Raw genomic sequence first — 25,932 nt, 5'->3', positions numbered from 1 at the left:
CTATAAAAACTATAAATGGAGTATAACCTTTAAAACTGTGAATCACTGTGGTGTATACCTGTAACTTATATAATACTGTACATCAACCATACCTCATAAAAATAAACAGGAGAAAAGGAAAAAAAGGCTTCTACACAGCAAAAGAAACCATCAACAAAATGAGAAGAAAATGCACTGAATGGGAGAAATTATCTGCAGAGCATCCGTCTGATAAGGGATAAATGTTCAAAGTGCATAAATACCTCCTACGACTCAACAACCAAAGACCGAACAAGCTGATTTAGGTTCAGTAGAAGACCTGAACAGACCTTGTTCCAAAGAAAACATGTAGACGGCCGACAAGCAAATGAAGAGACGTTCAACACTGCTGAGCATCAGAGAGATGCAGATCAAACCCACAGTGAGCTGCCGCCTCAGACCTGTCAGATCTGTCAGAATGGCCATCATCAAAATGACAAGAAGCATCAGATGTTGGAGAGGATGTGGAGGAAAGAGGAGCCTTATGCACTGTCGGTGGGAATACAGATCGGTGAGGTCACTGTGGAAAACAGTATGGAGGCTCTTAGAAATCAAAAACAGACATACTATACGATCCAGCAATTCCACCCCTGGGATTTATCTGCAGAAAATGAAAATACCACCTTGAGGAGACATGCACTCCCGTGTTCACTGCAGCGCTGTTTACAACAGCCAAGACAAGCAGGCCAACCTCAGTGTACATCAATGAGTGTGCGTGCACTGTGCATGCGCGCGCACACACACACACACACACACACACGACTGAACATAAAAAAGAATAAAACTTTGTTATTTGTGACTACATGAATTGAGGGAATGATGTTATGGGAAATAAGTCAGAGAAAGACAAATGACACGCTTTCACTTCTATGTGGAATTTGAAAACAAAACAAAAAACAAACAAAAAAACACACAGACTCACAGATACAAAGGCCGGAGTGGCGGCTGCCAGGGGAAGGGGTAGGAGGCGGGCCGAATGGGCCCAGGGGCTCCGAAGGCAAGCTTCCCAGTCACAAAGGGAGCGCGGCATGGAGCCTTTCCTGTGAACACCAGCCGAACTTACGGAATGCTGGCAAGTGCCGCCCTGTGGCCAGGCGGGCCGTCCCCAGGGTGGCGACACTCAGTACCTGCAAGTCTGCGAGCTCCACGGCGGGCTTCCCTTGGAGGCACAGGGCCTGCGCAATGAAGGCGTGCAAATCCTCCAGACAGAGAGTGTCCACCTGCATGGAGAGAGCCAGCGTCAGCCCTGGGAGAACACAGCCACAGGACAGCGCGTGCATACACATGCACGCACGCACGCTCGGCAGCTAAGGGCACCCAGGGCTGCATGTGCGCGCGCACAAATGCACACACACACACACACGTGCAGACACGCTCAGAGCAGCAAAGCACACACACCAATGTGTGCACATGTACACTCACACACGCATGCGCCCAGGGCAGCAAAGTGCATGCGCGCACGCGCGCACACACACACACACACACATGCACGCTCAGGGTGGCAATGTGCACACAGAGCACAATGTGCACACGTGCACACACACACATGTCCACGCACACACACACACGTGTGCACGCTCAGGGTGGCAATGTGCACACAGAGGACAATGTGCACACGTGCACACACACACATATGTCCACGCGCACACACACACACACATATGCACGCTCAGCGCGGCAAAGCGCACACACACACAGGACAGCATGTGTGCATGTACTGCACACGCACACACACACACATGCACACGCACAAACACACACATGTGCACCCAGACCACATGTGCACACTCAGGGCAACAAAGCACAGAGGGCAGTGCATGCACGTGTACACACACACACACAATACACATACATGCGTGCACACTCAGGGCAGCAAGTGCACACACAGACAGCACGTGCATGCACATGTACACACACGTGTGCCTAGTCATGGCAGCAAAATACACACCTACACAGCACAGCGCATATACACATATATACACACAGATACATGCACGTGTGCACACGCTCAGGGCAGCAAAGTGCACACATACACACACACACAGGACAGCATGTGCCCACATGCACACACACAAACATGCACACTTGGGGTGGCAAAGCACACACACAGGCTCTGGACAGCACATGTGTGCATACACATACATGCGTGCTTGCTCAGGGCAGCATGGCACACATACACTCTCACATGAACAGCCAAGCATGCACGTGCACACACACACACACACACACACAATGGGGGAGGCAAAGCACACATACGCTCGGGGCAGCAAAGCACACACACAGGCACAGCAGAGTGCCTGTGCACATGTGTGTGAGCACACACATGCCTCGGGCAGCAGAACATACACATGACCATGCACACATATGCACACACCCAGGACAGTAGAGCATATACACACACACACGCCTAGGGCAGCAGAGTGCACACATGAGCATACACACACACAGAGGACAGCAGAACATAAACATGACCATACACACACATGCACACACCCAGGACAGCAGAGCACACACACTCTCATACACACACACACACACCTGGGGCAGCAGAGCACACACTCTCTCATACACACACACACCCAGGACAGCAGAGCACACACACACACACACCCGGGGCAGTAGAGCACACATATGAGCATACATACACACACATGCACACACCCAGGACAGCAGAGCACACACACACCTGGGGCAGCAGAGCGCACACACTCTCATACACACACACACACACCCAGGACAGCAGAGCACACACATGACCATACACACACATGCACACACCCAGGACAGTAGAGCACACACACACGCCTAGGGCAGCAGAGCGCACACACTCTCATACACACACACACACACCTGGGGCAGCAGAGCACACACTCTCTCATACACACATACACACACACTCCCAAGACAGCAGAGCACACACACACACACACCCGGGGCAGCAGAACATACACATGACCATGCACACACATGCACACACCCAGGACAGCAGAGCACACACACACACCTGGGGCAGCAGAGCACACACTCTCACATACACACACTCACACCAAGGACAGAAGAGACATCCTTGGAGGTGGGCGGGGTCTTTTTTCCCCCCATCCACAGTCCCTGGTGTATAAATCTCCATGTCAACCAGAGCCAGGCTGGGCAGCAGAGCCTGGTACTCATGAGCAAAGCAGAATGCTCCAGAATGCCTGTGGGAAGCCTGAGTTATAGCCAAATCTGAGCCTTGGAGCAATGTGGGTCATCAAGGGTTAACACAAATTTCCAGAGCTGACAATTGCGGGGTTTGCAGACAGAAAGCACCCACAGCTAGTCTGAGCTAGGGTGATCAGAGCTGGGACGAGCATGAGCTTGCGAGCCCCAGATGTCAGCTGTGTCTTTGCATCCCCATTTATAAGAAACCAGGATTCCCCAAATATGCATCTCCTCCCATCCTCTGTGAAATCAAAAAGTTCAACCAAAGTGTGAGTGAGAAGCAAGGAGAGACAAGGACACAGAGAGACAGAGCCTGGGAATGAGGGGGCGGAGCACACAGATGGGTGGGGCCCGGTCACACCAGCATCTCCACGCCCTCCTCACAGGGTCAGGGGCTCAGCCACCAAATGCTGCACTGGTCCCATCACCATCCATCTCCACCTTTATTCCAACTTTATACAAAGCTGCCTTTGTATAAATGAAGCTATAATTATGTTGCAGAAAAAGCAAAAATCTACAAATGCTCAGCACTTATGACCAAGAAAAAAGATCTCAACCTACAAAAGCAAGACCAAGGGTTCAAACTCATAAGTCCTCCCCTCTCTCTTAGACAGGCTTGTTGGCATACAGTTAGTTCTACTTCTTGCCTTTAGCATCTTTTGCAGAAAGCTGATTTAAAAAAACCTGCCTACAAAAAAAGAATCACTCTTGGACTTCCCTGGTAATCCAGTGGTTAAGACTCTGTGCTATCCTCAGGGGACATGGGTTTGATCCCTGGTTGGGGAGCTAAGATCCTGCATGCCAACAATGCAGCCAAAAAAAAAATCTTTTATCGTTACCGTGCTTTTTCAGCTTATCGATTTCATACTTTTTCAGCTTAACAATTTCATACTTTTTCAGTTTATCGATTTCGTACTTTTTCAGCTTAACGATTTCATACTTTTTCAGTTTATTGATTTCGTACTTTTTCAGCTTATCGATTTCATACTCTGCAACCATCTTTGTAATTAGCAAATCTACGCTTACTCCTTGGCAGGAAAGTTATGACCAACCTAGACAGCTTATTAAAAAGCAGACATTACTTTGCTAACAAAGGTCCATCTAGTCAAAGCTATGGTTTTTCCAGGAGTGATGTATGGACGTGAGAGTTGGAGCATAAAGAAAGCTGAGTGCCAAAGGACTGATGCTTTGGACTGTGGTGCTGGAGAAGACTCCTGAGAGTCCCTTGGGCTGCAAGGAGATCCAACCAGTCCACCCTAAAGGAGATCAGTCCTCAGTGTTCATTGGAAGGACTGATGTCGAAGCTGAAACTCCAATACTTTGGCCACCTACTGTGAAAAGCTGACTCATTTGAAAAGACCCTGATGCTGGGAAAGATTGAAGGCAGGAGGAGAAGGGGGCGACAGAGGATGAGATGGTTGGATGGCATCACCAACTCAATGGACATGGGTTTGGGTAAACTCCAGGAGTTGGTGATGGACAGGGAGGCCTGGCATGCTGCAGTCCAGGGGGTCACAAACAGACAGGACTGAGCGACTGAACTGAACTCACTGATAACATATCAGAGGACCAAGATTCTTAGTAATACCAATTTTTTTAAAACTTCACATAGTGGAGATTATTGGAGAAGGCAATGGCACCCCACTCCAGTACTCTTGCCTGGAAAATCCCATGGATGGAGGAGCCTGGTGGGCTGCAGTCCATGGGGTCACTAGGAGTCAGACACGATGAGCGACTTCACTTTCACTTTTCACTTTTACGCCCTGGAGAAGGAAATGGCAACCCACTCCAGTGTTCTTGCCTGGAGAATCCCAGGGGCGGGGAAGCCGGGTGGGCTGCCGTCTATGGGGTCGCACAGAGTCGGACACGACTGAAGCAACTTAGCAGCAGCAGTGGAGATTATTATGATAAAGTGTTTGCTCTACCACGATTATAAAGAATATGCAAACTTTCTATGATGCAAAATTACCCTTTCAGAAAAGCTTCTCAAATAAGCCTCTAATAACGCTAACTTGGAGGCTGGACTCCAAGTGAAACATGAGCTAACCGAGTTAGGATCCAACAGTCAGCAAATGAGGGCTTTGTTTCTTTGTATGCTCTGTGCACTCAACAGTATGCATTCATCCTGTGTGGCACCTAATTTAAGCTTAACTAGGAAGAAACGGCAACCCACTCCACAGTTCTTGCCTGGAGAATCCCAGGGACGGGGAAGCCTGGTGGGCTGCCGTCTATGGGGTCGCACAGAGTCGGACACGACTGAAGCGACTTAGCAGCAGCATACAAAAGTATACTATTTAGCCTTATTAATCTAAACAGATTACAGTTATTAATCTAAACAGAGAATAGTCATCCTTATGGATAACAGCCCAGTACAGTACCTTTAATCTAAGGGATAACACTAACGCATTGATTTGTTTTCTATTTTGAAAGTTCCAATTTGAATGTATCCTTTAAAGTCAACCAACGAGTCTATCTCATGCTGACTTATACTAAAAAGACTTCATTTAAAAGGTAATTACTAGTAGTAGGAAGGTAAAAGTGGAAATTTTCCTTCTGATACTTGTCTAGCCTCAGGCTTATATAAATGCCTGAGACGTAAAGTGGCTGTTCTGTGATCTGGGGCATTTTCCTTCTGGAAGTGGATTTTCATCGCCAACAGGCACTTGCACTGCTGACAAGAGGGCAGAGCTGTGCCAAGTGGCTGCGAATGGGCTCGAGGGCCTCTCTCTCCTGCTGGAAAAGGAAGTGCAGAATGTAGTTCTGAAAGTGCCAACACAAGGCTGTCCAAGGGTATGTCCATATCCAAATATCAGTATCCATGTATTCACACACAGTCCTGAGAAGAAAGCCGCCTATTCTCCTGGAGGAGGAAACTCAGCTGCTGGCCATCAACCAGCTCCCGACCCTCAGTGTCCACCTCGGCCGCCTGCAGACTCACAAACACAGGAAAGAGGGCACTGACTGATAATACATGCACACACAGTTAGTAAAAGTAGCAAAAGAAATTCATTTCTCATTTAAACATTAGATAATCCTGCGATCATTTACCGATTTATCCTTTGCTGAGTCTGGTACAAATAAAGGAAAGTTCTACTCAAAACAAAAGTTCGGCCTGGTGCATGTGAAACCAGTGAGGAGGCAGTAAAATTGAAACTCACTAAGGGTGGTCTAACTACCCCATGTTTGTGTAACTATCATCCAAACGGGGACACAGGACAGCCCATGCTCTACAAAGCTGGGCCATCGTGAGCAAAGTGCACCGTGGCCTGGACCTGTCAGACACCTCAAGCTTCTATCACAGGGAGGTGCAGAGCCCACTTCTATGCCGGCAGCCGACCGGGCTCCTCAAATGTACAGCCACACAGAGACCTCACTTTTTATGAAACAGACACTGGGCAGAGATGGGACACCCCAGACCGCCATACCCCCCGAAAGTCAAGGGCCAGAAGCGAGGGGTGAGTGCAGCAGCCATGGCCAGGAGCGAGGTTACCTGCACGAACAGGTAGACCAGGAGGCAGCACAGCGCCTGGAAGGGGCGCTCAACTGCCTGCAGCTCTTCTCGTGAGGATGAAAGGTCGAAGCAGGCCAGCAGTGTGTCCAAGCGCTGGGCCTGGATTCCTGGCTCTTGGCTCAGCCACAGTTGTCTCAAACTAGGCGTTCCCCCTAGTTAAAAAAAAAAAAAAAAAGTCCATTTACCATTATTCTTTGTACTAGCAAGTTACAAGACGCTTCTCAGAAACAAAGTAAAGAGATAAAGGGCACTGACCTCTTTCCTTGCTGACTTCCTTGGGCTTTTACACTTTAAGCAACTGGAAAGTACACATTAATAGAACTTCCTGATTCCAACAAGCAGAAACCCTAAAAGGTCAGCATGTATGTGTCTCATTGGAAACACTCCTCTTTGTTTAAATGGCTATACTGTGTGGGAAAGGGGGGGCTTTCTCTTCCTGTGCTCAGCTTTGCTGTCTGAGGGAGTGAGACAGATGCGACTGTGAGGGGTGCCTGGTGAAAACACCACTGGTCTGCTCTGGTAGTTGGCTCTCTTATTTTCCTGGACTAGTGGTTTTCAAAGTACACTGTGCAAAAGAAACAGCTGCCAAAATTGTGTAAGATACATTTCCCTGGGTTTTATATGCAGAAATTATGAATGAATGATTTTCACATTTTTAAATAGTCAAAAACAGCAACATGAAAACATTTCACTGAGAAAATCGCATGACTCTGCCAGAAAGGATCACGGGTGGCTCCCACGCTTCACCCAGAGTTCCATGGGCAGCTGAGATTTCGTCTATAGGTCCCAACTGCATTGCTCCTGAAACGCATCAGCTTCAAAAGTCAAGTTATGTCCTTACTTGGCAAAGGCTTCTGTGTGAATTCATGGACAGGAAAGTCTCAAGAGCTTCTCAGAAATGAGCAAGCCCGAAGAGTGCTGCCCAGAGGGACAGGGAAGGAGGTAATTTCTGTGAATGACAACTTGTTTCATTTTATAAAACAATCATCTAAGAGGGTCTGCAAGGTGCTAGTGAGTCACATCTTTAAACAGCCAAGAAATACTAAGCTTACTCTAGGATTCTTGAATGCTTTAAAAATTGTTCCAGATGGAGAAACTACCAATTAGATGTGTGAATCAGCTTTCTGAGGTTTATAAAATAAGGATATGCTTAAAATGACCAAAAAGAGGCTCTGCAAAGACAGAAAAAAATCACCAAATGTTGCCTAAAGAAGAATATCCACTTTGGGAGATAAAAAGCTATGTCAGATGCTTGCCTGCTGTGTGGTCCAAAACTCGCAGCACAAAATGCAGCCTGTCAGTAAGGAGGCAGCTGAGGATGACGCACAGATGCAGGGACCCTGCGAGGGACAGGCTGGGGGAAAGGAAGCCAAAGTTCAAGGCACACCCTTCCGAGGGCCCGCGGAAGGCAAGGATCAAGCTGCAGGAGTCCACTGCTCTTAACATATACGTTGTCAGGGTGCTGGAAAAACCACGAGATAGGCACCTGGATGATCCGGCTTCCAAATGAGTCCAAAATAGAAACCACCCGGCGTTTTTATTCATGGATATAGGGAAGATTTATATATAAAAATCCTATCATTCGTATTGTTAATAACATAAACGTGAACAGTCATTCATCTGAATCACCCGCAACACAAGTTCAAGGCCCCACCTCCAGGGTCCTCGTGACGGCAGACGCTCGCCGGCCCTCTGCAGGTGGGCAGGGCTCCCGCTCCTGCTGGAAGCACAGGCCCCGTGTGCAGTCCCAACGTGCAGCACGCACACACCTGCGGCTACGCAGTGCCAAGGAGCACGTGCCCGCAAGCCTCAGAGGCAGTCTCTCCAACAACTGAGTGAACTTTCGAGTTTATTAAAACCTTATACTGAGTGGCCTCTAAAATTAACTCATAATATAATAAATGAAAGGCCAAATACTCCCTTTCTACATTATTTCTGGAACGATACTATAAAATGAAAATTACATATATATATATTAAAACACTTCTGGGAAATGATTTTGGGTATTCTTTAAAAGTACTTCTTGCTGTAAAATGTCTCAATTCATTCTTAAATTGTTTTTGTGATAAGTACCTTTAGGTTTGAAATGCTAAAATACTAATATTAAGGTTTGAGTCTATCACCAACTGAGAGAATTAGGAAACGTTCCCTCAGCGTCTCTCCTCATGCAATCCCACTTAGGAGGACTGCGCCTCACAGTGCTGCTTATCTGGCAAACTGCAGGCTCGAGTGACCGAGCACAACAGTGACTTGAGAGAATCTGAAGCAGGTGAGAGTGGAGTCTTAGGATTGTGGAGAAGTATCCGTTTGTGGACCAGTGAGAAAGCCCACTCAGATAAGCCCGAAACTCTCCTCTCTCGAGCGTCTGTATGTGGAGCCCTGTCTCCTACAGTCGGACGAGCTTGGCCCTCTTCAAACACTAAGAGCCCACAGGGAGACTTTACTTCAACTAATGTTTAGGAGAACCCTGTTTTCTCCTCCCCTCCCACTATGTGTTTTAAGATATGGCCCTTGAAAAAAACTTATTTTTACAGTTGAACACTTTCCTTCACCTCCTCTTCCTAGTTCATCAAGCCCACTTTCAATCATGGAAGCAAGACAAGGATCGCCCCAAACAGAGCAGCAAGAATGCAACCGTGCTACCTCGAGCTGCTTACTACAGTGGCCCTGGTTTCCTTCTCCCCCTGGCGTGGACCTTGGGCAGCAGGCGGGGGAGTGAGGCAGGGTGGTTCAGAAGACTGGCCTGGGGAGGTCTGTGTGCCGCCCTTTCCTCTGCTGTATTCAGAACCTCATCAGGTGCACCGCTCCCGGAGCCACGGCAGAAATGGAAAGCGGCGTGTGTGCAGCGCTGGGAAAGGCGCTTCCGCAGAGATCACCGCTGCATCACGCGGTGAGCAGCTGGCATTCAATCAAGGCTGTCTGTACCTGGAAGGTTCATCTGCAGAGGCCTGACGAGGTCTGGCTGCCTCAGTGGGTTCCCGGAGTACACAAACCACTCCTTGACAGCGGGGCCGGTGCTGGAACCACCTGAGTAAAGACAGCTGCGTCAGTGGACGTGCGTACCAACCCATCACCAACACTGCATGAGAGCCACCTCGGCAGGACCGACGCCCCGCCGGTGAGCTCTCACATCCAAGGTCACCACAGGGCCTTGGGCGCCCAGCAGTGGGTCTCCTACCCTCTGATCGGATGGTCATCCATCCGCTCCCAGCAGCATGATAGCCTTGGGTGGGGGGTGGCAGGACAACCTGGACAGGTGGTCACTGGGGGCAGAGGCGGCCTCTCAGTCTCCACCGAGACAGCTCCTACAGCACCCTGCTTTCCTTCCCCACCACCCTCACGCCATTCCAGAGAGCATTTAGGGAGCAGGAATATGGCAGTCCTTTCTGCTCTTAAGTTCACGACTTTACGCAACTATTAAGACTAGGGTTATGTCAGACAAATCAGAAAGCTGGCGGGAATGATCCAGAATAAAGGCACTCCTGTCTGTGGCTGGGTCACTGACTGCTACGGAAGCTCAGGCGGCTCAGTCAGCCGCAGCTCACCTCGCCCTTCCTCACCTCTGTGTTCGGGCCACGCTCTGCTCTGCCCCCACTCCCCTCCACCACTCCCCCAGCGCCCGCAGACACCACCTCCTGCGCCCACACTTGGCAAGCCCCCTTTCCCTCCCTCTCAGCTGAGCCGCCCACGTTCCCCAACCACTGCGCCTCACTCAGCTAGCACTCTGGCTGGAGTCCCGGAAAACTGAGCTCCCGAGAGCAAAAACCATTCTCCATAAAACACAAGGCCCAGAGCAAATGCTCCTTAACTGCAGCTTTAGGAGCAAGTTCATCTTAGCCTAAATTTCATACACACAGGAAAAAATTTTAAAAAGAAGATCTGAGTATTCTTAATGTTGTTAAAGATAAAACAACCCAATTTCTATGTAATCCTCTTGGCCAAGATTTTCATTACATTCAAAAATAGCCAACTGAGTGAATGCTGCCCTGCTCATGCCATGAGACAGACGTTACTAGGTTCTGTACTTCCACCCAGCCACTGCTATTAAGGGCCCTGGCCTGCCAAGTGACTGCTTGGGAACCACTAAAACAGTCACAAAACCACATCTGACACTGCGTGGAAATGACCACCTTTTATCTAAGACTGTTCACAGCACAGAGGTTCAGAGGCAATGTCTCAGAGCTTTAACCCTCGGTGACACACAAAAGACAGAGAGGCTCACGGTGGGCGCTGGGGCCCGCATCTTAACACCCGGCGGTCCTCCCAGCTCCCGCGAGGACCGAGGGAGGCAGTCTTTGGACCAACATTCCAAGAGACATACAGCATCATCTCAGTTCAGTCGCTCAGTCGTGTCCAACTCCTTGAGACCTCATGGACTACAGCACCCTAGGCCTCCCTGTCCATCACCAATTCCAGAAGATTGCTCAAACTCATGTCCATCGAGTTGGTGATGCCATCCAACCATCTCATCCTCTGTCACCCCCTTCTCCTCCTGTCTTCAATCTTTCCTAGCATCAGGGTCTTTTCCAATGAGTCAGTTCTTCGCATCAGGTGGCCAAAGTATTGGAGCTTCAGCTTTAGCATCAGTCCTCCCAATGAATATTCAGGACTGATTTCCTTTAGGATTAACTGGTTTGATCTCCTTGCAGTCCAAGGAACCCTCAAGAATCTTTTCTAACACCACAGTTCAAAAGCATCAATTCTTTAGCACTCAGCTTCCTTTATGGTCCAACTCTCACATCAATACATGACTACTAGAAAAACCATAGCTTTGACTAGACAGACCTTTGTCAGCTAAGTAATGTCTCTGCTTTTTATTATGCTGTCTAGGTTGGTCATAGCTTTTCTTCCAAGGAGAAAGCATTTTTAATTTCATGGCTGCAGTCAGCATCTGCAGTTATTTGGGGGCAAAAGAAAATAAAGTCTGTCACTGTTTCCATTGTTCCCCCATCTATTTGCGAGGAAGTGATGGGACTGGATGGCACGATCTTCATTTTCTGAATGCTGAGTTTTAAGCCAACTTTTTCACTCTCCTCTTTCACTTTCACCAAGAGGCTGTTTAGTTCCTCTTCGCTTTCTGTGACAAGAGTGGTGTCATCTGTATATCTGAGGTTATTGATATTTCTCCCAGCAATTTGATTTCAGCTTGTACTTCATCCAGTCCAGCATTTCTCATGATGTACTCTGCATATAAGTTACATAAGCAAGGTGACAATATACAACCATGACATACTCCTTTTCCAATTTTGAATCAGTCCTTTGTTCCATGCCCAGTTCTAACAGTTGCTTCTTGACCTGCATACAGATTTCTCAGGGGGCAGGTAAGGTGGTATGGTATTCCCATCTCTCTAAGAATTTTGCACAGGTTGCTGTGATCCAAACAACTAAAGGTTTTAACCTAGTCAATGAAGGAGAGATAGATGTTTTTCTGGAATTCTCTTGCTTTTTCTATGGTCCAATGGATGCTGGCAATTTGATCTCTGGTTCCTCTGCCATTTCTAAATCCAGCTTGAACATCTGGAAGTTCTTGGTTAACGTAATATTGAAGCCTCGTTTGGAGAATTTTGAGCATTACTTTGCTAACATGTGAAATGAGTGCAATTGTGTGGCAGTTTGAGCATTCTTTGGCATTGCCTTTCTTTGGGATAAGAATGAAAACTGACCTTTCCCAGTCCTGTGGCCACTGCTGAGTTTTCCAAATTTGCTGGCATATTGAGTGCAGCCCTTTCACAGCATCATCTTTTAGGATTTGAAACAGCTCAGTTGGAATTCCATCACCTCCACTACCTTTGTTTGTTGTGATGTTTCCTTAGGCCCACTTCACTTCACACTCCAGGATGTCTGGCTTGAGGTGAGTGATCACACCATCATGGTTATCTGGGTCATGAAGATCTATTTTTGTATAGTTTTTCTGTGTATTCTTGCCTCCTCTTCTTAATGTCTTCTGCTTCTGTTAGGTCCATACCATTTCTGTCCTTTATTGTGCCCATCTTTGCATGAAGTGTTCCCTTGGTATCTCTAATTTTCTGATAAGAACTCTAGTCTTTCCCATTCTATTGTTATTCTCTATTTCTTTGCATTGACCACTTAGGAAGGCTTTCTTATCTCTCCTTGCTATTCTCTGGAACTCAGCATTCAGATGGATATATCTTTCCTTTTTCTCCTTTGCCTTTCACTTCTCTTCTTTTCTTAGCTATCCGTAAGGCCTCCACAGACAACCATTTTGCCTTTTTGCATTTTTTCTTCTTGGGAATGGTTTTGATCACCATCTCCTGTACAATGTTACAAACCTCTGTCCATAGTTCTTCAGACACTCTATCTATCAGACCTAATATCTTGAATCTATTTGCTACTTCCTCTGTATAATCATAAGGGATTTGATTTAGGTCATACTTGAATGGTCTAGAGGTATTCCCTACTTTCTTCAATTAAAGCCTGAATTTTGCAATAAGGAACTCATGATCTGAGCCACAGTCAACTCCTGTTCTTGTTTTTGCTGACTGTATAGAGCTTCTCCATCTTCGGTTGCAAAGAATATAAAAAATCAGATTTTGGTGTTGACCATCTGTGACATCCAGGTGCAGAGTTGTATCTTGTGTTGTTGGGAGAGGGTGTTTGCTCTGACCAGTGCGTTACCTTGGCAAAACTCTTGTTAGCCTTTTCCCTGCTTCATTTTGTACTCCAAGGCCAAACTTGCCTATTACTCTAGGTATCTCTTGAGTTCCTACTTTTGCATTCCAGTCCCCTATGATGAAAAGGGCATCTTTTTTTTTGGTATTAGTTCTAGAAGGTTTTGTATGTCTTCACAGAACCATTCAACTTCGGCTTCTTTGACATTAGTGGTTGGGGCATAGACTTGGATTACTGTGATATTAAATGATTTGCCTTGGAAACGACCAGAGATCATTCTGTCGTTTTTGACACTGCCCCTAAGTACTGTGTTTGGGACTCTTGTTGACTATGAGGGCTACTCCATTTCTTCTAAGGGATTCTTGCCCACAGTAGTAGATGCAACGGTCATCTGAATGAAATTCGCCCATTCTGGTCCATTTTAGTTCACCAATTCCTAAAATGATGATGCTCACTCTGGCCATCTCCTGTCTGACCACTTCCAATTTACCTCGATTTACGGAGCTAACACCAGGTTCCTATGAAGTATTGCTCTCTGCAGCTCTGGAGCTGGTGCTTCCATCACCAGTCACAGCCACAGCTGGGCGCTGTTTCTGCTTTGGCACAGGCTCCGCACTCTTTCTGGATCTGTCTCTCCACTCCTCCCAGTTGCATTCTGGGCACCTACTGACCAGGGGAGTTCATCTTTCAGTGTCGGATCTTTTTGCCTTTTCACGGGGTTCTCAGGGCAAGGATGCTGACGTGGTGTGCCAGCCCCGTCTCCAGTGGACCACGTTTAGATGCCGAAGTGGTGTGCCAGCCCCGTCTCCGGTGGACCACGTTTAGATGCCGAAGTGGTGTGCCATCCCCGTCTCCGGCGGACCACGTTTAGATGCCGAAGTGGTGTGCCAGCCCCGTCTCCGGCGGACCACGATTAGATGCCGAAGTGGTGTGCCAGCCCCGTCTCCGGCGGACCACGATTAGATGCCGAAGTGGTGTGCCAGCCCCGTCTCCGGCGGACCACGATTAGATGCCGAAGTGGTGTGCCAGCCCCGTCTCCGGCGGACCACGTTTAGATGCCGAAGTGGTGTGCCAGCCCCGTCTCCGGCGGACCACGTTTAGATGCCGAAGTGGTGTGCCATCCCCGTCTCCGGCGGACCAGGTTTAGATGCCGAAGTGGTGTGCCATCCCCGTCTCCGGCGGACCAGGTTTAGATGCCGAAGTGGTGTGCCATCCCCGTCTCCGGTGGACCACGTTTAGATGCTGAAGTGGTGTGCCATCCCCGTCTCTGGTGGACCACATTTAGTCAGAGCTCTCCACCATGGCCTTGTCCATCTAGGTGGCCCTACACGGCATGGCTCATAGTTCCACTGAGTTAGGCAAGGCACCTCAGCAGTATCTGCCCAGCTACAATTCAGGAGGATGGCACTGCCCATGGAGGTGAGTCCAACAGGAGCAGCAGGCCTAAGGGAAAACAGGCTTGAGACCAGCACCAACACCAGGAGCTCTTCTCTCAAAATTCAGACCAGCACATCAACCCAACCCCCTCTTTCCTCATTATGCAGACCAGGACTGATGCCAAATTCCCTCTTTCCTCCATAACATGGACAACAGAGGGTCTATTTTCCTGGCTCCAAAATCACTGCAGATGGTGAATGCAGCCATGAAATTAAAAGACACTTGCTCCTTTGAAGGAAAGTTATGACCAACCTAGACAGCATATTAAAAAGCAGAGACATTACTTTGCCAACAAAGGTCTGTCTAGTTGAAGCTATGGTTTTTCCAGTAGTCATGCATGGGTGTGAGAGTTGAACCATAAAGGAAGGTGAGTATGGAAGAATTGATGCTTTGAACTGTGGTGTTGAAAAAGATTCTTGAGAGTCCCTTGGACTGCAAAGAGATCCAACCAGTCCATCCTAAAGGACATCAGTCCTGAATACTCATTGGAAGGACTGATGCTGAAGCTGAAGCTTCAATACTCTGATGAGAAGAGCTGACTCATTAGAAAAGATCTTGATGCTGGGGAAGACTGGAGGCAGGAGGAGAAGGGGATGACAGAGGATGAGATGGTTGGATGACATCACCAACTTGATGGACATGAGTCTGAGAAAGCTCCAGGAGATGGTGATGGCCAGGGAGGCCTGGCGTGCTGCAGTCCATGGGGTCGCAAAGAGTCAAATACGACTGACCGACTGAACTGAGCTGGGGGTTATGTGTATATTAATTCCAAAGTATTTCTTAACTAACAAACTAAGAAAAGCTTTTGCTTTTTAAAATGATTAACTGAACACCTGATGAGTTTAACTGACCAGAACAAGAGTGAACTTTGCCACATAAACTGTAGCACTTACAGCTACTTACTTACAGAGCCTTGAATAGGGAACTCTTACCTTTCAAATAAAATTAGCTAGCCAGAAGATTAAAGTTCAATTGGAACTGCTAATCTTAATTTTCATTCCCTAAACAAAATTTTATCAGCAACTATGGGGAAGGACACAGAAACAGAGACACGATGCGCATCTTCTCCGAAGCGGAGGCCAGGTGTCTGCAGGCTCTTCCGCGCCCTGCCACTCCCCTGGTAAGCAGGCAGGTGACAGGGACACTCAGTGCGCCTGCCTCCTCCTTCTGCCAGAAGAGGGCAAAGGGCAGTGCAGAGAGGCCAGAACAGCCTATCAACACGCAAAGAATAAGTCTTTAGTCTGAATGAGGTCTCTGCCCAAACCGAGACATTCATTTGGAAGCATTTTCTCTGTTAATTCAGATTACCCCTACCACAGACACAGTTACAGTTCCCTGCTTCTTCCAAAAGCCACAGCTAGATGCAAAGTATTACCTGAAATCTTAAAATAAACGCATTTTGCTGGAAAATCAGCCCATTCTTTGGATGTTGTCGTTCAGTCACTAGGTCAAGTCTGCCTCTTGCAGCCCCTTGGACTGCAGCACACCACACGCCTCTGTCCTTCACTATCTCCAGGAGTTTGCTCAAGTTCATTTCCATTGAGTCAGTGATGCTATCTAACCATCTCATCCTCTGCTGGCGCCTTCTCCTTCTGCCTTCAAACTTTCCCAGCATCAGGTTCAATGAGTTGGCTCTTCAGATCAAGTGGCCAAGGTACTGGAGCTTCAGCTTTTGCATCAGTCTTTCCAATGAATCTTCAAAGTTGATCTCCTTTAGGACTGACTGGTTTGATCTTGCAGTCCAAGGGACTTGCAAGAGTCTTCTTCAGCACCACAATTCAAAAGCATCAATTCTTTGGCACTCATGCTTCTTTATGGTCCAGCCCTCACATCTGTACAAGACTGGTAGAGAAACCACAGCTTTGACTGTATGGACCTTTGCCAGCAAAGTGATGTCTCTGCTTTTTAATATGGTGTCTGGGTTGGTCATACCTTTCTTTCCAAGGAGCAAGCGTCTTTTAATTTCATGGCTGCAGTCATTTTAGCGGGGAGCCCCAAAAAGAAAATCTGTCACTGCTTCCACTTATCCCCCTTCTATTTGCCATGAAGGGATGGGACCAGATGCCATGATCTGAGTTTTCTGAATGTAGAGTTTCAAGCTAGCTTTTTCACTCTCCTCTTTCACCCTCATCAAGAGGCTCTTTAGCTCCTCTTCGCTTTCTGCCACTAGAGTGGTATTCTCTACATGTCTGAGGTGGCTGCCATTTCTTCCAGCACCTTGATTCCAGTTTATGGGCCATCCAGCCCGGTACTGAGCATGAAGTGTTCTGCAGAGAAGTTCAGTGAGCAGGGTGACAGCATGCAGCCTTGTCACCGTGCACCCCTTTCCCCATTCTGACCAGCCAGTTGGTCCATGTCCGGTTCTAACTGTGGCTTCTTGACCTGCACACAGGTTTCTCAGGAGGCAGGTCAGGTGGTCTGGCATTCGCTTCTCTTTAACGATGGATTTTCTAGTTTGTAGTGATCTATACAGTCAAGGGCTTCAGTGTAGTCAAAGAAGCAGTTGCTGTTTTTCAGTCACTCAGTCGTTTCTGACTTTTGTGACCTCACAGACTACAGCATGCCAGGCTTCCCTGTCCTTCACTATCTCCTAGAGTCCATGGGAGAAGGGAATGGCAAACCACTTCAGCACTCTTGCCTTGAGGATCCTATGAGCAGTGGGAAAAGACAATGAGGCAGAAGCAGATGTTTTTCCAGTCCTTCCTTGCTTTCTCCATGACCCAACAAATATTCACAATTTGATCTCTGGTTCCTCTGCCTTTTCTAAACCCAGCTTGTACATCTGGAAGTTTTTGGTTCATGTACTGCTCAAGCCTAACTTGAAGGATTCTGAGCATGCTACTTGCTAGCATGTGAAATGACTGCAACTGTACCGTGGCTGGAACATCCCTTGGCAATGCCCTTCTTTGGAAATGAAATGGAAATTGACCTTTGCTAGTCCTGTAGCCACTGCTGAGTTTTCTCTGAGGTACCACATATTTTCACAGATTTAATCTGGTATGTATTTTGAAACAGCAGAAATGTTTGCAATAATCTAGTTTGTCTGAATTAAAATAAAATAACCTTCTTAAATGCCCACATAACGAAGAAAAAGAGAAGAGGAGATTGAGTTTGATAATTCCTAAAAGGAAAGCTTGATTTTCTCATTTGAGCTTTCGATTTGCTGGTTTCCAAGTTCAAAGAGCAAAGTAAAACTCAAGTGAAAGTTCTTTGCTAGTTTTCCTCTATTCACACTATAACATTTTATATGGAAAACAAAAAAATAACAACCAAAGTTGCTCTGCTATTTCCAAAGGACAGACACATCACACCATTTATAAAAAGCTTCTGTGTATAACTAAGAAATGTTCCCCTGGGAGCAAAAATGTGGGTCTACATGTCCAACCTTTCTCCCATTAAAAACTCTTGATTATTCCAACACACAAACTCTCAAAAGTGCCCACTCCTCTCACACGATCTGGCAGGTCTGTGAGCACCGGGAAGGAAACAGAATGAGCAGAAGCAATGTCATCTATAACCTCTCAATCACAGGGATTTCAAGTTTGATAACAACTCTCCAGGCTTTAAAAAGTTTATATTTGTCTTTATGATCCTACATTTTTTATATTGCTGGATTAATCTATAATTATGTATGGCTTTAGTCCTTAAAAAATAGAAAATTCCCCCAAACTTTCTTTTTTGTATATATATTTTGGAAGAAAGGATTACTTTTTAGGTCAACCTCTAGGACTCAGAGCTGCTGCCCTGCAGGCGCTTTGCAAAGGTGTCCGTCACGGGTCTATCAGCCTCCTGCAGCTCCCACTGGATCCCTGGAATGTCTGCGCGGTGAAAATGAGGGGAAAGTGACAAGGAAAAAGGACAGTTAATATTAAATGTTAAAGAGGGCCACAGGCGTGGGCCATTCTGAGCTGCGAACCAGTGAGGTGGGAGGGGAAAGCAGACAGAGTCTGCCTTCTTGCACCTTTTTGAGTTTCTTTTATTTCTTAAGACACATCACGCTTCTCGATGACTTCATCTAAGGTCATCACTAGGGAGACTGAGAAACAGACAGTGTAAAATCAGGGGTAAGAGCAGGCGTGAAGCCAAGGGCGGCTGAGGACTGAGCGATGCAGGGCTTCTCCCGTTTTGGCCATGGCGCCACTGAGCTGTCTAAACACCATATGCTCAGCCACATACACACGGGGAGGAGTGACAGAGGCCGAGCACTCCCTAAAGCGGCGCCGCCAACCCTCCAGACTGGCTGGAGCAGCCAACAGGCCTGGTATCCAAGTCTTGCCCATAATGAGGAACTTTGAGGGACAAAGTCATCAATTTGGTGCTGTGCTTTGGCTCAGATCACCAGTGTCCACAGCTGCACACCTGCAGGAGCTCTGGTGCGGAGAGTCAATGACTGTGGAGCTAAAGGCACCTTTGATTCTAAACCTCACTCTGAACAAGTAGCTCCCGCCTGCCCATCAGACAGGGCTTAGAGACAGCTGCTTGTGTGGTGGTGCTTGAGGGGCCATTGCTCTCCCTGTGTCTGAAATCCAACCATCAGAGTAAGCCTTTTCCAAGGAGTGCCTTGCCAAATGCAAGCACTTCTGAAGAGGCAGTATTTCAAACACACATATCGCTCAGTGATTCACTCTGAGACATCTGCCAGGGGCAGCAGAATGCCCCGACCAGGCCCTGCTCAGCCCGGTGGGGAGGCAGCCACGGACGATGCGCAAGGGCAAGTAAAAACTGAAATCTGCTGAAGAAGGAAGTGCACACGCGCCCTCAGAGAGGAAACTACTTCTTTTCCAGGGAGGAAGAGGAGACACTGGGTCAGTGGCCCTCTGGGGCACCTCCTTCCTTCCCTACTTCCCCGCCCAGCCACCCCTCTCCTACACGCAAGATGGTCCCAGTGAGTGATGGGAAGTCACTTTTGATGAGGGAAGAAGGGAGGAATCTGGGGGAGTTAGTGTTTAAGGGCCTGAGGGATAAAGAGAACTGATCAGAAGGATGGCTTGAGTCAGAAAATGCATTTTGTATCTGTCAACATGGATTTGATTCTTAAAGCAATGCAAGTGAAAGAAAGCGCCTGGGTATACAGGGGGCGAACCCACTTCTGCCAGCCCCCCACCAGCGAGGTTCAAGGCTTCCAGCAGGAATTCCACTTCCAGGAGAAGTGTCAGTAAGACGAGCAAGGTCTCAAAGGAGAGAGGAATGAGACAGGAAGGAGAGAGGGAACCCTCTCAAAAAGCTGAGAATGAAGTGGTGAAATGTTCCCCAAATGCAGGAAAAACAAACCGGAAGTAAGGATGAAGAAACGAAACATCAGTCCAGGAGGTCCAGCATCATTTCTGAGCAGCTCCAATAACACCACAGACATATGGATGGGAGAAAAATGTACCAACATGCAGGACACAACCCTCCAAGGGCAAAGAAAAGCCACAAAAAAGGTGCAAGCACCACACCAGCACTCACCTCCGTCGGCACCCACAGCAGGAGAGGAGGGTGGGTGCGGCCGGGACGGGGGCTGCGGGGCTGCAGCCGCGACCCTTCCCGTACTGAGGACCCGAGAAGCGCCTGAGGACCCAGGGCGCCGTGCAGATGGCAGCTGAGGCCGTGAGAGCCCAGAAGAGCGAGAGAGCAGAGCAAAGCAGAGCTAAGCAGGGCTCGGAGAGAACAGGCTGCCCTGACAGCAGGGCTGCGAGCAGAGCCAGCGCCAGCGCCATGCAGAAGAGCACCCTGAGGTCCCGAGGGCTGGAGCATGTTACGCCCAGGGCAAGGCTCAACGAGGCCAGGCAGGTGGCCATGGGCCATGCGACCCTGGGGCCACACAGGGCCAGCGTGTGCAGGGGCTGCGCCAGACGCCGGCACGTGCGGACAGCCCAGGAGGCCCCGGCCTCAGGAACAGGGCCCCTCCATCTCCTGAGGTTCCCCAGGCCGCCTAACAAGGCTTCAGGCAAACCCTGCAAGGATCAGGTAAATGACCCCTTACAGGACAAAAGGCAAGACCCTTCACAGATCCAAAACCTTCTAGAGCACAATACAATACTGGACACGAGGGTAAGCAGAAACACGTGGACCCCCCCGGAAGAAGAAAAGGCAATGAACAGACAGGCCCAGCAATGACAGGGATGATGGAATTAGTAGATAAGGACTTGAAAACAGGCACTGCAAACAAGTTTAAGGATTTAAAGGAAAACATGAAGACAGGGAAGAAAGAAATGGAAGATTTTTTTTAAATGCTAAAAACACAACATCTGAAATGACAGTTTCACTGGATAGGCTAGTAGCAGATTAGACACTACAGAAGAAAGGCCCTGAAAACATGAAATCAGAGCAACAAGAGCATCCAAGTTGAAGCACAGAGAGAAAAGGCTTAACAAACGAGCCTTGGTGCCTGAGGGGCACTGTGAGGTGTAAGCCAGGCATGTGATATGGGCCTAGAGGGACAGAGAGACACAGAAGACAGTGTTCCATGAAACGGTGCTCTCAAAGTCAACAAGGAACAGAAACTCACAGACCCAAGGAGCTCAAGAGCTGGAGGAAATGACTCCAAAGTTCAGCTTCAACAGGGGATGAAAAACCAGCAGTCAGTAGGAAACCCAAAGGACAGCCAGAGAAACACTCACAACCTGCGGACCCAACAGTCAGAAGGACCACGGGCGTCTCCGGAGAAACGCAGCTAGACGACAGAACAACACCCTCAAAGCGCCGGACAGAAGTATTTAGAACTCTGCCCCCAGCAGAATTATATTTCTGCAATAAAGAGCACCAGAAACAGCACACACGGCAGACATCGACTCACCGACTGACTCCTTTCCAAAACAACCAAAAGCACAGCTCCCAGGCCAAATCTGGCTGGCTTGCCTTTATTCAGTCTGAAAGCTAAAAATGCTTTTCATATTGCTTTAAATGATTAGAAAATTATTGAAAGAAGAACATTCTGTGACACAGACCAATGGCACACAATTCAAACTCTGTGACATGGGAAAACTAGACAAAGCTTCAGTGGCACAACCATGCCCTCCTGGATTTGCGTCTAGGGTGCCCACCTCTGCAGAGTTCATTAGCTGCTACTGACTGCGGGGCCCTCAAAGCCTAAAATATTTATCACCTGGTCCTTCACAAAAATGTTTGCCAACAGCTTAAAAATAAGAATCATGTATTTATGCTTAAAACATATGCATAATCTCAGAAGGCTACCCACTATGTTTCCATTTATGTGACTTTCCCAAGAATGACCCAAGGGTCGAGTTGGAGGATGGGCCACTGCTGACCGGGGACAGGGACAGAAGGTGGGTGTGAAGAGGCAGCAGACGGAGAGCCGCTGTGGCCGTGCAACACGCCTGTGTCTTGCACGGATGACACAGCCGTATCTGCGTGTGGGCACCTGCACATCCACGCCTGTATCTTGAATGAATAACACTGCACAGAATTACACACACACACACACGAATGGGTGTAAAAAATGCTGAAGAGTGAGTCACAGCTATAGTCTGCTTCACAGTATTGTACTGATGTCAAGTTCCTGGCTTTGATACTATACTTTATTATATGCAATGTCATCTTATAAAGGGAATATGAAATCCTATAGGCTATTTTTTGCAACTCCCTTGAGTAAATAATTATTTCAAAATAAAATCTTTAAAATATACTGAACAGGAAAAATGATGGGGGAATGGAAGCACACTGCTGTAAGGTTTTTACAACACGCCTTACATGGTATAATACTGAAGCCAAATTCTGACAAGTTAAAGACATGCATTAGAAACCCTAGAGCAACTGCTAAGAAAATAAGCAAACACATAAAAACAAATAAATCTAATAATTCAAGTCCAATAGTAAGCCAATACAAAGCAAAATACTAGTAATTATTCAACTGTTCCAAAAGAAGTCAGAAAAGGGGAAAAGAGGACAGAGCAAAGAGCACAATGCAGAAGTGAACCCAGCCACGTCAGCCGGCGCAGCAAACGTAAACAGCCCAGACAGACATGCTGCCTAAAAGAGAAACGCTCCGACCACTAGGGACAGTCTAAAGGTAAAAGAACAGAAAGGAGACAAGCCACACTCAAACGGAGACGGTCTTCTAACAGCAGACACATCCTGCATGAGCTTCTACAGGAGGAAAGAGTTTCCAAAGTTTTGAATTTCTTAAATCCTTCTGAGGAATAAAACTACAACTACTTTACAACAGAAACAATGCACTTCTCTTTCAATGCGCTCTGGTCAGCCGCCTGCTGATCAGGTAAACAGACACCCAATGCGCTCTGGTCAGCCGCCTGCTGATCAGGTAAACAGACACCCCATGCATTTGCCCCTAATCCTGGGCAGATGTGAGCAGCGTGTGCCATTTCGGACTTCACAGAGAAACAAATCCTGAGTCCTGAAAGCATGCGCTCGTCCCATCCGGCCGGTTCTCAGCTCCAGCCCCAGCTCCAGGCGCACTCACCTCCGCCGCCCCCCAGCAGAAGCGAGTAGACGCGCTGTCGCACCGGGCGGTAGACGAAGGCCTGGCTGGGCAGGGCCTGGTCCGTGGCGTCCTCCAGGCTGCTGCTGCACTCCACCTCGCCGCTGCTCATCACGCCGTACACCAGGTAGCTCTCCGCCCGGACATGCTGCGCTCTGGCGACCTGCCCAACAATCAGATGCAGCTGGTTTCTCCTTGAAAACAATGCCGTGACCTTCAGCAGGAAACCCAAGGCCTTCTAGGGCTCAGAGGCAGAGAAAATGTCACTCAAGCTCAGGACGTCAGCCGGCCTCTGCTTCCAGCTCAGAACTTTCTATTACCGCGTTCCTCCTCCAATTTCCACCCACCAACCAGACTTGTGACTCACCTCTGCCATCACTGAACATCCTGTCCACCCAACAGGGAGAGGGGCAGCCCAGGGCTCCAGCCGCCCCCCTCCAGGCTCTCCAACCCACCCTTCACCCCAGTGGCACTGTCTTCCTAGAAACAGAGGCCCAATCACTGCACTCAGGCCGGCTTCCAGACTCTTCAGCCTGAGTTGAAGAGGCCCTGTGAAGACCTCCATCTCCTCCCGTGCACCCCTCGTGGACACTCTGGAACCCAATCTCCATGAGGGAAACTGACCTCTCTCAGCCCTTCCCAAAAGCCACTTCCCAGGCTCTGCCCTGTGAGGCTCCCCTGAGGTGCCACCTCTCCAGGACCCTGCCATCCTCTGTGAGCAAGAGCTCATCTCCCCGACCTAAGGGGCTCAACTCACATTTACTGTCCAGTCGTTACCTTGCCTCATCTCTCCTATTAAACCACAGATTCCTTGGGATTAGAAACTGCGTCGCTTTCATTCACCTGTTCAGCACTGTTTCACTGAGCAGAAACTGTGCCCAAGCACTCGCTGCTTTCTGCTCTGAATGCGGTGCGGGGCCCCCACTGGGAGGTGAAGAGATGGACGATGGAAGCGGATGCCATGCTCCCACTCAATGAGGAGCTGAGATCAGATGGTCTGTAACAACCGACACACAGGTTTCATGCTTCCGCAAAGAACACTCTCACCACTGCAGGATTACTCTTCATAATTTAAAGCCACCCTGCCCCCGATGACATGTAAAATGCGCTCTGACAACAGCCTGGAGCATCAGAACCTCTGCTCATCAGCGTCCTGCTACTGACCCACATGACGCGCTCGCTCAGGCCCATTCACTCCGGTGACTTGAGTCTTAATATCTTCAGTGCCTGCTTCCTTCACGTGTAAGATAGGTTTAACAAAGGTGCTGTCCTCACAGAACTATCCATGAGGATTCAGTGAGCTAATCAGAGGCTGGCAGATAGCGCATGGCCAACAGGCGGCCACGACTACTCTCTGGCTGGACATTCTCCAGGGCCTATCTCATGGCTAAATGCGTCTTTAAATCAGGATGGCAGACAAGCTAGCAGCGTTAAAGTCAGCAAGGATCCCAAAAGAGTTATTACTTGATGCTCTAACCAATGCTCTAACCAAGAGCATTAGAAGTAACATTATTTCTCTATAATGCCCCTTTTGATACAGAATCTATCAGCAACAATATGGTTAGATATTTCATGATTCTTTTAAGGTACAATACCCTCTAATGTATTTTCCTATACCTTCCTACGTTTCTTCCTCTTTTTTTATTTCAAAAGTGTTAGAATTTTGACAAAATTATCCATAAAATTTTAATAAATTATATATTCACTCTATCAAAAAGCCTCCAATTTTGGCAGCTGTACAGAGTTGAGATGTAACATTCTTTTCTGGGTATACACAGGGTTTTCAGAGACGTTTTCTACAATTATAATATTAATTCATCAACTAGCTCATCACCTCAGCATCTTTCACCTCTGCCCTTACTGCAGATATTATATAGCATTCCACACCTGGAAAAACTGTAACATATCCACCTAATCTGAGCATCCTAGAGCAAGAATTCAGCCTACCCAGGTGCTGGAGGAAACAGCGATAGCTGTGTGCATGCACCCAGGAAACTGCTGCACTCAGCTACTTGGCACCAAAGGGCTTCCAGGGTGTCCACGTCCCCAAAATGCACGTCCGGATTCTGGCTATCTGTTGTCAGTGCTAGAAGATGCTACTGCAAAAAGAAAATTGTAAGGAATTTTTAAGGGGAATTTAAGAAACTTCCAAATTATTTTCGAAGGGGCTTCTAAGCTCAAGAAGTCCAAGTGTCACTGATGCAGGACACGCTCTGTCCTCTCCCCGCTCCCCCACCACCACGCTCCACCTGCTCACAGGCCCAGAAGACTCTGCTGGGCTCCTTCCGCCAGACTTCCACAAAGAGCAACCCCATCCCCAGCTTCTGTCTTTTTTGCCTCCAAACTGCCACCAAATTCCTGTAATCTAACCTCCACCAAGCCTATGGGTGACCACGGCTCTGTGGGCCCTCCGATCCTCCCACACAGCAATCCTGACGACCTCCGAGCCCCGTCCACGGCCGCTGCGGCATCGGGCAGACCCGCCTTCCTTCTCACCCTTGAACCTGTCTCCCAGCCCTTGTCAGCTTACTCTCACCTCGCCCTCCTCCCTGTGGGACGCCCTTCACCCCTCAGGGCATCACTGCTTCTACCTGGAGGGTCTCCACTACAGGCAGAGCACACATTTTAAGCATCAGATGGTCCCTTCTGTTTGGCTTCCTTCCTTTCTGTTTGGCTCAGGCCAACCCCACCCCACCAG

The 25,932-nt window shown here is 48.2% G+C and overlaps 1 protein-coding gene across 7 annotated transcripts in view; it reads right to left on the bottom strand.

Annotated features, from left to right (window-relative positions):
• Positions 1-25,932, bottom strand: part of FAM120B (family with sequence similarity 120 member B) — a 68,166-nt gene that overhangs the window by 19,466 nt on the left and 22,768 nt on the right. For 6 of the 7 annotated variants that reach the window (XM_012183304.4, XM_060419356.1, XM_060419355.1 and 3 more), the window contains exons 3-6: positions 23,217-23,397; positions 9,653-9,754; positions 6,707-6,879; positions 1,146-1,238 (exon numbers count right to left, since the gene is read on the bottom strand). In XM_012183304.4, coding sequence (XP_012038694.1) covers positions 1,146-1,238; positions 6,707-6,879; positions 9,653-9,754; positions 23,217-23,397 — 549 coding nt within the window. Of the gene's footprint in view, positions 1-1,145; positions 1,239-6,706; positions 6,880-9,652; positions 9,755-18,502; positions 18,613-23,216; positions 23,398-25,932 lie in introns of those variants that run through there. The other variant, XM_042253769.2, reaches the window with a different exon arrangement.

Source organism: Ovis aries, chromosome 8, assembly GCF_016772045.2.
Source record: "Ovis aries strain OAR_USU_Benz2616 breed Rambouillet chromosome 8, ARS-UI_Ramb_v3.0, whole genome shotgun sequence".
NCBI classification, from domain to species: Eukaryota; Metazoa; Chordata; class Mammalia; order Artiodactyla; family Bovidae; genus Ovis; species Ovis aries.
Note: the sequence above shows the minus strand (reverse complement) of the source record. Positions and strands in the feature narration are given on the sequence as shown.